The sequence below is a fragment of the Daktulosphaira vitifoliae genome, unplaced genomic scaffold (genome assembly GCF_025091365.1).
Source record: "Daktulosphaira vitifoliae isolate Bord-2020 unplaced genomic scaffold, ASM2509136v1 Scaffold_192, whole genome shotgun sequence".
In the NCBI taxonomy this organism is placed as follows: Eukaryota; Metazoa; Arthropoda; class Insecta; order Hemiptera; family Phylloxeridae; genus Daktulosphaira; species Daktulosphaira vitifoliae.
The window spans coordinates 4,157-18,057 of record NW_026099760.1 but is presented as its reverse complement, the minus strand read 5'-3'; the positions used below and the strand labels follow the sequence as shown (position 1 = coordinate 18,057).

At 28.7% G+C, this 13,901-nt stretch overlaps 1 protein-coding gene and 1 long non-coding RNA gene across 2 annotated transcripts; both read right to left on the bottom strand.

Moving 5' to 3' along the window:
• Positions 1-7,211: 7,211 nt before the first annotated feature.
• Positions 7,212-8,062, bottom strand: LOC126909221 (uncharacterized). The gene is made up of 2 exons (XM_050691639.1): positions 7,495-8,062; positions 7,212-7,414 (listed from the first exon to the last, which is right to left on the bottom strand). The coding sequence occupies exons 1-2, from the start codon at positions 8,060-8,062 to the stop codon at positions 7,218-7,220; spliced, it is 765 nt and encodes a 254-aa protein (XP_050547596.1). The 3' UTR covers positions 7,212-7,217.
• A 3,610-nt stretch (positions 8,063-11,672) lies between these two features.
• Positions 11,673-13,209, bottom strand: LOC126909220 (uncharacterized). Its single transcript, XR_007704963.1, has 4 exons — positions 13,108-13,209; positions 12,553-12,644; positions 12,133-12,204; positions 11,673-11,882 (listed from the first exon to the last, which is right to left on the bottom strand). It is a non-coding gene; the product is annotated as an uncharacterized LOC126909220 (long non-coding RNA).
• Positions 13,210-13,901: the final 692 nt, after the last annotated feature.

Below are 13,901 nucleotides of genomic sequence, written 5' to 3'. Positions count from 1 at the left end.
TTTTTTTTGTTTGTGATGTAGTCTCATTTATTTGGACTTTGAAACATCGAGCGGTGAGATATGATTTAATTAGATTATATAGAGCAATTGGGGTATTTAACTTTTTTAATTTATATAACAGTCCATCATGCCATACCCGATCAAAAGCTTGCGCTATATCTAAAAATGCTGCTCCTGTATGTTGTTTTTTTTCAAAACCATCGTTTATGTGTTCAGTTAGACGTAGTAGTTGTTGAGTAGTGGAGTGATTTGATTTAAAACCAAATTGGAATTTCGGAATAGCATTTATTGAATTTAAGTAGTTGGTGAGCCTAGAGTGTATAACTTTTTCAAATATTTTTGAGACAGATGATAGTAAGCTTATAGGTCTATAGTTGTTCGGGTTGGAGTTGTCTTTACCTGGTTTTTTTATTAAGATGATGGTGGCCAATTTCCATTCAGTAGGAAAATACCCAATTTTTATTAGTGAATTGAATAATATGGATAAATATGTAATTGCTTTCCTAGGAATATTTTTAAGAATAGCATTAGTTATTAAATCATGACCCGGTGATTTTCTATTTGGCAATTTTTTAATTATATCTAAGATCTCGTTTGGACGTGAGTACGGTAAGATATTTTGTGGAAAAATATTGGTTTCATATAGTTTTTGTTGGACTAGATTGTCTGTAGAATTTTCTATTGTGCTATTTAACGTGAAAATATTTTCTAAAGTATGAGCAAACAGTTCGCATTTATCGAAGTCGGTGTTTACGTACGCATTACCTGCTTTTAAGGGGGGGATATTATTCGAGTTTGGTTTTATTAGCCTTTTTGTCGCGATCCATAGATTTGAGTCTGCTGGGTGTATTTCTGATAAGTATTTTTGGTAATTATTTATCCTGTGTTCCTCAAGTAGGATTTTGACTTTTTTTGTTAGGTAATTTAAATTTTTCCTATCTTGTGGTTGTCTATATAATTGCCATTTAATTAAAAAAAACCCAGCACAGGGGGGTCGCGGCACAGTGGTGACGTGGCATAGTTGGATCAAGTATTATGATATCTGACAGTGATTAAAATCACTATAAAAAAAAACGCTTCGATGCAAATCTTTAGATAGTGTTCAATTTTAAAAAATTGGTGGATTATTCCAAAAGCAACATAATTTGCTAGTTCGTTATTAATATCCTGATTCAGATAAAGTATATCGAATGAAAAAGGGATTATTAAAAATTATTGTTTCTCATAAAAAAATTATGTTGATCCATATACTTTTCAATAAGTTATAGCATTATAAAGTTAAAAATTAAAAATTAAAATCGAGAATTTTCACACAAAAATAGCATTTGGTAGCCAATTTCACCCTGAAGACAAAATAAAGTATAAATTTTTTTTTTTGCATAATAAAGTACATTACATTAGCTTTAATTTAAGATATATATAAAAGTGTCAGACTTTATGAAAAAATTGTATTGATCCATACATTTTTCAAAAAGTTATAGCATAATAAAGTTAAAAATCGAAAATTTTCACACAAAAATAGCATGTGATACAAACGTAAAAATTTATTTTCACATATATTAATTTGGTAAGATTTTGTTTTCATTTAGACCTCTGATGTATTGTGGGACTTTATTTTATTATATGGTTTTTTTTTATTATTTTTGAATAATTAATTAAGATCTCAAGATTTCAATTGCACCATCTTTTCAATAGCTAAAAGCTACATAGAATTGATAATAGTATTTCAATTAAATTAATTTATTACGATATGAATGTAAGAAAATATTGACTTTAATGAAATCTCAAATAAGTTAGAAATTTTTAAATGCAATTGATAAGCGCCCATTTCTAATCTATATCAATTGCGGTAATGATTCATTAACTTAAGAAACTTCTTCTAAGCGAAATTTATTGACTTGAAAAAATTAATAGTATTNTTAATAAATAGATAAGAAACTGTGTTTTCTATTCATTATTATTGTTGGATACACATCGATCGAATGTGCTGTCAAGGAAATGCGTTTTTGATTAATCATGTTATCGTTGTGTTACATCGAGTTGTTGTCGGTTTTCTCTCTATGTTACCATTGTCGCAGCCATCTTAACGCTTCTTCTGTTATAAGTTCTATGGCGTTTGCGAGCCAGTAGTTTTGCATTCGTTTTTACTGTAAAAAGAAAATATCACCTTTGCGATTGTCGTACCTGTGCGTTCAGTTTATCGCCGTTGGGTCTATATATTTTCTGAGAACATCACAATACCGTTGAAAGCATATTGTTCACTTTGGTCAGTTACTTGCATTCAACTTCAATTGATCCTTTCAATATTCAACATTGTCATTTAGCAGATAACNTTATCATCAGCCGTTTCATTTAGCAGATAAGTATAATGCTTGTTCATTTATCTTTCTAAGACTCACTTGTATAATTTATTATTTGTTTATATCATCGCCTTAGTGGCATTAGTATTAAGTGTCCCCCCTATCCACATTGATGTATATAAGATTTTATATTTCTTGTATAATACATTTAATTGTTATAATTATATCTTGTGAAATTCATTCTACATTCAAACATACAGTCCACTCATCTTATTCTTTATCCTCGGCATAGCTAAAAATTTAAGACAAAACAAAACCACGAACGTTAACGAACCCGCGTGAATACCACCGGTCGCTGCGTTCAAACAGTATTATTGTTTGACTTGGGTACCTGTCAAATCGCGTAGTCACATGGACACTTTGGTACATTTTTCGAGAAAAAATATATCAGCTCCAATCAGGCGTATTTTCATCTTGGTTTGCATCAATTTGTTGATGCAAACTCTTTATTCTGAGAGTTGTAAGTCTTTATTCTGATCGAAAGACTTAAATGACATAATTATACAATAAAAATTTATCACTTGTGACTAATATTATTTAAAATTAAAACTATGTTAAATAAGATACTATGATTAACTATAATTCAATATTAAAAATTATTTAACTAAAAATGTCACATAAACCATTTTTAAAAAAATCGCGTACATGAATTTCGATGAAATTTTACCATTATCAACGCTCAACACATACTGACACTCCAACCAAAAAAAATAACCTTAGTGACATTATCACTAAGTAATATTATCATACTTTGCTAGTATACACAATTACACAAGTGTTATTTACTTTGAGTTTTTATCATATATTTAGTATCATTAGAAATTATACAAGTTTTAGTCCAAATTTAAATACAAAAAGTATCATATTTTAAATACTAATAAAATTTAACATTTAATAATGTTTATTTTAATTTTGCAAGCTTAGCCAAAAAAATGTACGGTGAAAACCTTTTTTTTTTTTATAAATTTTTGTAAAAATCAACTATAAAAACCCAGCACAGGGGGGTCGCGGCACAGTGGTGACGTGGCATAGTTGGATCAAGTATAATGATATCTGACAGTGATTAAAATCACTATCAAAAATAAATGCTTCGATGCAAATCTTTAGACAGTGTTTAATTTTAAAAAAATTGGTGTTTTATTCCAAAAGCTACTTGATCTGCTGGTTCCTTATTAATATCTCGATTAAGATAAAGTATGTCGAATGAAAAAAGGTTTATTAAAAAATATTATTTCTCATAAAAAAATTGTGTGGATCCATAAACTTTTCAGTAAGTTATAGCATTATAAAGTTAAATATAATATAAATAATAAAATCGAGAATTTTCACACGAAAATAGCATTCGGTAGCCATTTTCGCCGTGAAGACAAGTCCAGAGGTCAAATTTTTTTTTTTCAAATTAAAGTATATTACATTAGCTTTAATTTAAGATATATATAAAAGTGTCAGACCTTCCGGAACATTTTCAAAAGTTAAGTTGAAAAAGTTAATTTTTTGTGAAAAAGTTGTCATTTTAAATCCCCCCCTGTGGGCAAGTTAAGGGTCACATATAAAAAAAAATATACCAAATGATAGGTAATGACATCATGCATCTATAAAAAAAAGAATTATATTGATTTGATTATTTTTAAAAATGTTATAGCAATTTTAAGNAAAAAAAAATTATATTGATATGTTCATTTTTGAAAAAGTTACGGCAGTTTTTAGTAAAAAAAATTGAAAAAATTTCGAAAATTAGCGATTTTTAAATTTGTAATTTTTTTGGAGGTTTCCCCCATTTACGGGGAACGAGGGAAATTTTTTCAATTTTGAGGGTAATGTCTTCGACAAGATACGATTTGTGATGTTTTGACGTATCATTGAAAGAAATCGGTTCGGTGAGAGCTGAGAAAAAGTGGTAACAGACTCAAAAAAAAACACATCTTAGTAAAACTAATACCTTCTCAGCTTCGCATCGAAGCTAAAATAAATACCTATTGTCCACATCAATGTACATGGTATTGTGTCTTGAACATTAAAAACACAGATAAGTGGACACCGTTCAGAAAATAAAGCTTTCCGTATACTAACAAGTAGTCTGCGAGTGCAATGAATATGTATTCAAAATAATTACACGAATAATTACACTACATTACAGGTGGTAGCGCAATGGTATGGTGTGTGTGATCATCTTTGAAGCGTAAATTTTGATGCATAGCTGTTTGGCGAATAACAGCTCTGTGCCACTAGCCGCTACAACCAACACGTTGCGTCGTATGGCTATAACGGCTACTAGAATAGACGCCGACCGTCATACCTCGACCTTTGAGTAAATGAAAACTAACCTTCTAAATCCCTGGTATTGTTTATAAATATATTTAACCGACCAATACTTTTGTACTTTTATAAAATGANCCAATACTTTTATACATTTATAAAATGGTGGCTATCAAAAATACGACTATTATTCATGAACTCCTGGTACCATTTCACCGTTTTATTTTTTAAACTTCGCATACACCAATTTGGCGTGTACGCGTCGATGAGGTTGCCTATATGAAATCCTTAATTTCATTCGCTTAAAATTGTTAACAAAAAATTCAATCATACGTGTAAACAATTAGATATTTATCGTATGTATGTGGTGTATAAATGAGATATTTCAGTTATTCATATAAGCATAACTAGGTACTCTGTTCTCTGTTTTGAGGTTATCTGCCTCAAAATATATTCTTTGGGATGTTATAAGTCGTTATGTTATCGTCGGCTGCGTGTGAAAAATCTCAAGTCGTATTTTATCATTTTATAGCAAAAGATTTTTAAATTTGTATTTGTAACTGTAGAAACTGTAGAAGGTTAAGTTTTTGAACATTAACGTTTTAAATTTAGCATGAAATATTTCTCTTATGATATTAATATTCGTAAAAAAGTAGTTTATACATATTTACAATAAAACACCTCGTTTCAAAAGTTTTACAAAAAAAGAAAAACGATTAAAAATATGAATTACAAGATTTTGCTGAGTATCCGGAAATAGACAGTCTTACGTCTAACAAAATTTATAAAAAATGATTGTTACAATGCTAGTACTCTTAGATTTAGAAGTTATAACTTAAGTGAGAGTACCTTTGTGGTCTAAAAACAAAATTCAACAAGAATAATTGGTTAAAATTATTTAGAATTTTTTTTTTTTTTTTGTTGGTGCGTTCCCCTGATCCTATACCTTTGAAATAATACTAAGACAAATCTTAATATTATTATTATGTTAGGAAAAAAATAATGGTCAACGATGAATCAATCATTCTGTATGTATAGTAATGAAACTGTGTTCTAACAATACGAGTACTATGCTTATTAGATAAACATATTTAACACGATTTTCTTAATTATATAATAATATCATTATTATTATTATTAGTCTATATATTATGTAGATTAATAAAAAAATGACCCTGTTATAATTATTTGATATACATTTAACGTGATTCATTTAGCATCAGTAATATAACACAAATAACATATATTGTCAACACATCCTATTAATTAATAATCTATATAAGCTCAAAAGTTTAACGCTCATTGTTAACCAAATCTTTTATTACGACCCTTTTGGAGTGGCTTTGTCACTGTAGCCAAACATAAAACATATTAAATTATACAGAAAATAAATTGTAACAAAATAAAGCAAATCGGGATAATTAAAAATTGATCACGTAGATTGTGTTACTTAACTATAACTGACTAGCACAACCGCTAAAAGAACTTTAATCTGATTTTCTTCAGTAATTGTTCAAATTAACTTTAATAATAACACATAATTTTATGAAACTATACAATTTTATATGAAAAAAATGTTATTTTTCGTTTGAAAAACGACAAGAATTGCTTTTTAAGATCATAAGTAACATATATGAACCAGCATAAGCGAAAATACTAACATACATTAGTTAATAATAATGGTGGAAATACTAATTTATTTACTAATTTAAATACTATTATTTCTAATTTCTGAACTTGCCAGTATTAAATACAACAGAATCACTGATATTTGTATACATTTATTAAAAATAATTTTAGTAACAAATGAATTATTAAGTTAAAAACAAACTTAAGGTATAGAAAATCAATAAATATTACATGATTAGTATAAAAAATTATTGGAAAAAAGTAAGAGACAATATATGTAATAAATAAAAAAATTAGAATATCTCAAATATTAAGTAAAAAAAATATGAATAATATTAATTTAATATACAATTAATTTATAAAAATATAAATGAGAATATTAAAATTGTAGTCAGACCTTAGAAATTAAAAATTATTTATCCGAAGAAGGTTTTTTTGTGATTTTCAACATGATTTTACCATCGGATTTATTATCAGGAGCCGAGTGGAACTCGACGGCGCTCGAGTAAACAATTTTCTTAGACGGTTTTCCCTCCAAGATTGTGGAGCTTTTCTTAGTGGGCAAATTTTTACGCTGGTCAGTAGGTTGTGCTGAGCTAGAGGAAAGCCCTGTTGAATTAAAAAATATATAGAAATTAAAAATACAAATATTGCAAATGTGTTTCGNGCCAGTATTAAATACAACAGAATCACTGATATTTGTATACATTTATTAAAAATAATTTTAGTAACAAATGAATTATTAAGTTAAAAACAAACTTAAGGTATAGAAAATCAATAAATATTACATGATTAGTATAAAAAATTATTGGAAAAAAAAGTAAGAGACAATATATGTAACAAATAAAAAAATTAGAATATCTCAAATATTAAGTAAAAAAAAATATGAATAATATTAATTTAATATACAATTAATTTATAAAAATATAAATGAGAATATTAAAATTGTAGTCAGACCTTAGAAATTAAAAATTATTTATCCGAAGAAGGTTTTTTTGTGATTTTCAACATGATTTTACCATCAGATTTATTATCAGGAGCCGAGAGGAACTCGACGGCGCTCGAGTAAACAATTTTCTTAGACGGTTTTCCCTCCAAGATTGTGGAGCTTTTCTTAGTGGGCAAATTTTTACGCTGGTCAGTAGGTTGTGCTGAGCTAGAGGAAAGCCCTGTTGAATTAAAAAATATATAGAAATTAAAAATACAAATATTGCAAATGTGTTTCGTAGCAAATAAATCAAAATTATACCATTATAATCGTTTTTGTAATCTTGCGAGATCTGCGATTCATTTACCGAATCTGACGCCGAAGAAATGGCCTTTGGGATTGTTCTTTTTTTAGATCCATCCGCACTAGGGCTTAACTCGACAGAGCTCGAGTATTTAGGTCTCTTAGAAGACCCATTGTCGTCGAAAGCGTTTGGTCTTTTCGACGAGCATGAATTTTTAGAAGGTTCCTTCGGAATTCCCGACTTAGATCTAAGCTTTTTCGTACTTGATCTTGGCTGGGGTCCGACTGCGTCCTTTTCATTACCATCGACGGCGACTTTTTTCTTTGGAGATGATTTGTTAATATGTGTCGAAGTAGATTTAACAGGAACGCCGTGTGGATTCTTCATTTGCGGTTTTTCTGATACAGATTTTGTTGACGAACATTTTGGATTGGCCTTTGATAAACTCTTACTAGTGGACACAATAGCAGACATGTTATTATTACAGTTGTGTATATGGACGAAAGATGGCGTTATAAACGGATAAGTAGGATTTTCACGTAAACGCTTGAGTTGAGCAAATAACCTCTGAGTCTTCGTTTTCATCGTTATGGATTATTTAAAAAATTATTTAAAAACTTAAAGATTTGCACGATGTTGAATTTGAGAACAATTAAGAAGATAGACACTTTAAATTAAAAATTTTTAAAGAAGTAATTGTATTCGTAAAATTTGTCTGCTTATATAAGAAAAAAAAAGTGTATCCGTAGTAACTATTAACAAGTTTCTTATAAGCTAACTTATATATTCTACGTTAAACTACAAAAATTGTTTAATTTCGTTAGTAACATATATCAACCAGCACAGAATAAGTTGCGAAACTATTAGTTTTACTATGATGTTTTAATTTTTTTAATTATTTGTATCTCTGGCCATTCATTTTCAGATCACAAATTAAATCTAGCCAAGCATATTGGGAATATAACGATAGACCTACAATTTTAGATATTGTGTAATTATAATTTAATAATTCATTTTTTTTATAATTATTATCAGACGAGCACTATTATATCCAACCGACCAATACTATACATTATTTTATAATAGTTAAGTTTTATATAATAACAAATAATTTTTCTGGGATTAAATTATTTTTTTTTAAGGGGGAAGGGAACGGTAAAACAGTTAATGTTTGTTTCTTATTAAGGTTTTATAAATTACAATTAGTCAATTTATAAAGAAAATAAAAATAAAATAAAATAATAATAAACCTTGGAATATCAAAACCTAATTATATAAAAACTATTTGAGTGCTGTTACTTAAGGCTTTTTTTTATATTTTTGTTTTTGCTTTAATTTTATTTTACAGGGATAGAGATTGATTTGCTAAGTCAGCTCTATTGGTAATCTATACAATACTACTATTCTCCATTCGTTATTTTTAACTCTTTTACACGTTTTCTGTTCATCCTCATCATTTCGCTTAATCAATTATGTTGATACATGTCGCAAGATACTGAATCACTAGATAGTGATAATTCTAATGGAGAACTTTACGAACCACAGGGTAATACGCCTATCGGTCGGGCAACAGATTCCGTCGCGAAAACCAAAGGCACTCTTACGCGTTCCGACGCTCTTTTGCTAAAAGCTCGCAAGTATCTGGACGCGAATCGTTCAAAGAGAGGTCCGTCTTTACCGTCGCTAGCGAACGACCTACATGGTGGACCTGATGTTGAGGAGCCGGGAGTCGTGGAGGCTCGTCCAGGCGTTTGCCGAATCCGTCTTGTTAAAAAAGGAGGAAGCGGAACGCCTGAGACAGAGGCAGCCACGCCGCCCGGCACAGAAGAACCTGAGGCGCTGGTTTAGGCCAGTGGGCCAAAGAGTCCCGCTCCTAGGCCCATGCCTCACACCGGAAGAGGGTGTGCAGAGCGCTATCAGCCTCTTCCGGGCGATCGAACAGTGGTCGTACGTCAACGCGGCTGCTTTATGAATACGGTCTAAGTACTCGTTAAAGCAGCCGTGGCCGGACATCACTTGGGTGCCCAGCCGATCGGGTCCTATGAGAAACCTCGCCTCTCGTCGTTTCCTCCGCCACCGGAGCATGGTCATCCGCCTGAGCGCCAGCTGGTCCTCGGGTTCGAGGAACCGACCGCATTCTCGGCGGAGCTCATGCCTGGCAGCGCGTTCCTGGGCAAGCACGTCAGCGGGCGGCAGTGACGACAGGATACCCGCCGCCACTCCGGACACCATTAGGTATTCGTCCATAAAAGCTTATTTCACGACTACCCTGTGTATCTACAGAATTAACAAGCGTTTGGGAGGCTCGCTGTCCGCGACCGCTTATTCGTTAGCCCAAATAAATAGACTGCTCATTTCGCGGCTAACCTACATATCTGTAGGTCATTCCTCTATCCGCAACCTGAGGACGCGCCCAATTCCCCAAGCAAGGGAAACTGCGCTCGTGTCGACGTTTCGTAGCCCCGTAGAGCCCGATCACACCGACACTGTAGCGCTGCGAAACGGGACCAAAATACAGTTTGAAAATCAGGAAAACACGTTTTTTAATCAGCTCAACTCAACCCAACTCTATTGCTTAAAGTACGACCTAATTTTTTAGGATTGTCAAGAAGTATTCCATACTTGCTAACTAAATCTCTAGATAATCTAACCAAATATTCAGACGTATTAAATTCTTTAGATATTTTTTCTCTCGACCAAGATGGAGGTAAGAAGCTTAAAATCTTAATTTTTTGGTCAGAAGTAGACGAAATAAACTTTATTTTTAATTTTTCAATTAGCATTTCATATTCTGATGTTTTATTTTCATAAGAATATCCAGGAATACAATTTTCTAGATCACATTTAAAACCTAATGAAACATGGACAACTTTTTTTTGTACAGCTAAACATCTTTTTTGGGGGATAAACCTTTTAATTTTTGAAAGAGGATAAAAATCAAAAGCTTTAAAAATCGTGTCAACCCTTTCCATTTGGGATTCTTCACAGTCGACAGTGTCATCAGTACTATTACATTTATAAGTATCCTCCATTAAACGCAAATCTTTACATACATTATTTACATTTTTAAAACAAGAAGAGCTCAATGATTTTTCTGGAGTTAATTCAATATTAAAGTTTTTTTATTTATCTATTAGTTCAATATTGCTTTCACTCAAACCTTTTTTTATGATTTTTTTGTGGGATTTAAAAGGATTGCAACATGTTTTACCAAATAAATGATTATACTTGTATAAATATTATATTTTATAGTACTCATAATGGACTTAAAATGACAACTTTTTTACAAATAATTAACTTTTTCAACTTAACTTATGAAAATGTTCCGAAAAATCTGACAATTTTATATATATCTAAAATTAAATCTAATGTAATATACTTTATCATGGAAAAAAACATTTCGGTTTTGTTTTCATGGTGAAAATGGCTACCAAATGCTATTTTTGTGTGAAAATTCTCGATTTTCTATTTTACATTTCTTTAACTTTATAATGCTGTAACTTTTTGAAAGATGAGTGTATTTTTCAACACAATATTGTTATGAGAAATAATATTTATATCCCATTTTCATTCGACTTACATTATCTTAATCAGGATATTAATAAGGAAATAGCAGATCATGTAACTCTTAGAATAATCCACCAATATTCTTGAACAAATATGCTCAAATCATTAATTATTTATAAAAACTTATTGGTAAACTAGTAATTTCACATTTTGATTTTTGTACAATTATATATGTTTTAGTAAGTTTTAAATACAAAAACTAATTAAAATCAATAGTACTAGCTAATCTATCATTTTATTTTTTCACAGTCGTGAATTATATTTGAACAATAAAAAATATGTTAGGTGTAATTTTGTTTATTATTTTATTATAATATAGTTTAGAGAATCCAACAAATATAATATTTGTAACTCAACAAATATGCTCAAATCAATTATTATTTATAAAAAATTATTGGTAAATTAGAAGAAAATATCTATATGTGAATGAACGAAGTTTAGAACTCCTTTGTCTATAAATTATAATTATCTAGCCTAAAACAATTCTATTGATTCCACACTGAGTTTTTCACAGCTCCCTTATGCTTCATATTAATAGGAACAACTTTACATAACTTATTTAACTAAGTACAAGTAAGGATTATCTATTCATGTCTTTACAGATAATTGAAATAAAACCAATTTGATATACTGATATGAGAAATTTTATTTTGGAAATAAAATCATTATATAATGTATAACAATTTTAATTAAGAAATTTATATAAATTGATTTTTTTGCTGAAAATATTATAATATTATTGAATTAATGTTTTTCATATATTTTGAAAATGTTTAAAGTGGAACTGATTCAAGGCTGGCGGAATTCAATGGTACTGAACCTTTAGTTTGATCATCATCTAAAAAAAATAAATGACAAATTTTTAATAAAATTAAATTTATTATTTTAAATTCGATTCTTTCTTTTTAATAAATTAACTTTTTATTTCTGAAGCAAAATATAAGACCAAAAAATTTGTTTCATAATAATGTTAAAATTGGTTTAAAAAGTACATTTTTTTATATAAAAAACATACGAGAATTCAGAGATTTAGCTAAAATAATAATTACGCTATTTTTGAAATTGATTGAATTAAAATAAATAATTACCATCAAGATTAGCACTGCCGTCACCATTGGTATTGTTTCTTTCGTTTACCAAAGGTTTACTTTCATTCTTATCTGTTAGATTATATTTTATTGAATTATTAGCATTTTCATCTAATCTTAGATTTGGAGGAGCTAATTTTTAAACTTTTAAAGAAATTAAATATTTTATAAAACTCTCACAATACAAGAATTTTATAAAAAATAGTTTATAAATGCTTATAATATATTTGCACTATAGTATTATATTAGGGGAAAAATCTTAAAATATATTATTACTCTTATGTACAAATAAAGTTAATTACTAACTACATTTAATTAATTATTTTAATTATTTATGTGTAAACATTTCACGTAATTTTATTTAAAATTATATTCTCAAATTGTTAATTTTTAATTATGTCTAAATCATTTTTATCTTACGCAGAGATGAAGCTGAGACAATCGAAAAGGAAACGATGCACATAACAAAACACATAACAAAAATGATGTTGAAGTATTTCATTTTGAATTTTCTGTAAATTTATATAAGAACTATATTATATATGCAAATATTTATTGTTTCATTATTTCAATTAATTTTGTTTCATATAATAATTAATAATTATGTATGATTATATTTGCACTTATTTAGGGCCGAAGTTTATAGAGATATTTGACAAAAATATTCATTAGACAATGTCTACATATAGATATTTGTAGACATAAAAATTTACACTTTCGTTGGTAATCATATTTAAATACATAGAAAATTAATATACTTATAATCAATAGGTAATAAGTAATTATAAATGATTATAGATCGTTTACTTAGAAAATTAATCATTCATTTATATATTTTTAAATTAACATTTAAGTATTATATTTAATCTAGCTACTAACGCAACTTATCATGACAAATATTCTGAAGCGTAAAAGATAGTACTAAAGTATTTTATTTACCTCCTAGAAAGAAATAGTCAATAATATATTACTTACTCGTTGGAAACGATGGAATTATTTATGAATAATGTTGCGAAATACACTAATCATAAGTTAAAAAATATTCTGCTTTATATATTATTCTTCATAGAATATTTCATTATATTATTATTTATAAAAATAACATTAGGAACACTTGTTTAAATCCTTTATTCATATTTTACAAGATTTATTGAATAAAATCGCATAAATTATCGTTGAATACTACTCAAAGTAATTATAAAACTACGTCATTTAAATTTAAAAGAACGCCTTACCATTTATCACGTGATAGTAAACTTGANTTTTCTCATTACGTATATAAAACTACGTCATTTAAATTTAAAAGAACGCCTTACCAATTATAACGTGATAGTAAACTTGAATTTAAATTAAATAATTTATATTTACAGCAATTAGCAGTTATTATATTTTTAATTAATTGACCCATTTAGTTATAAGTTCAATATACAAATAAATTACAAAATCGCCAATTATCTATACAGATACTAGCACATAATTTTGTATTTTAAATATAGGTCTACAGAGCTATTATTTTTACTCTACCTGGTAGTATAGCAATAGAAATAGTGAAATGATATCCAAGAACAAATCTTGAGAGGAGCATTTAAATGGAACATCTAACCCAATGGCAGCTAATTTTTTTATTAAAAGACTTACACTAAACGCATCCCTATGTTGAGTGCTATGAGGTACAATTTCAGTGTCTGTAATTCTCAACATCATAAAAAATAATTTTACAGTTCAAAATAATCAGAATTTTATTTAACATAAAAATAAACAAATTTTTA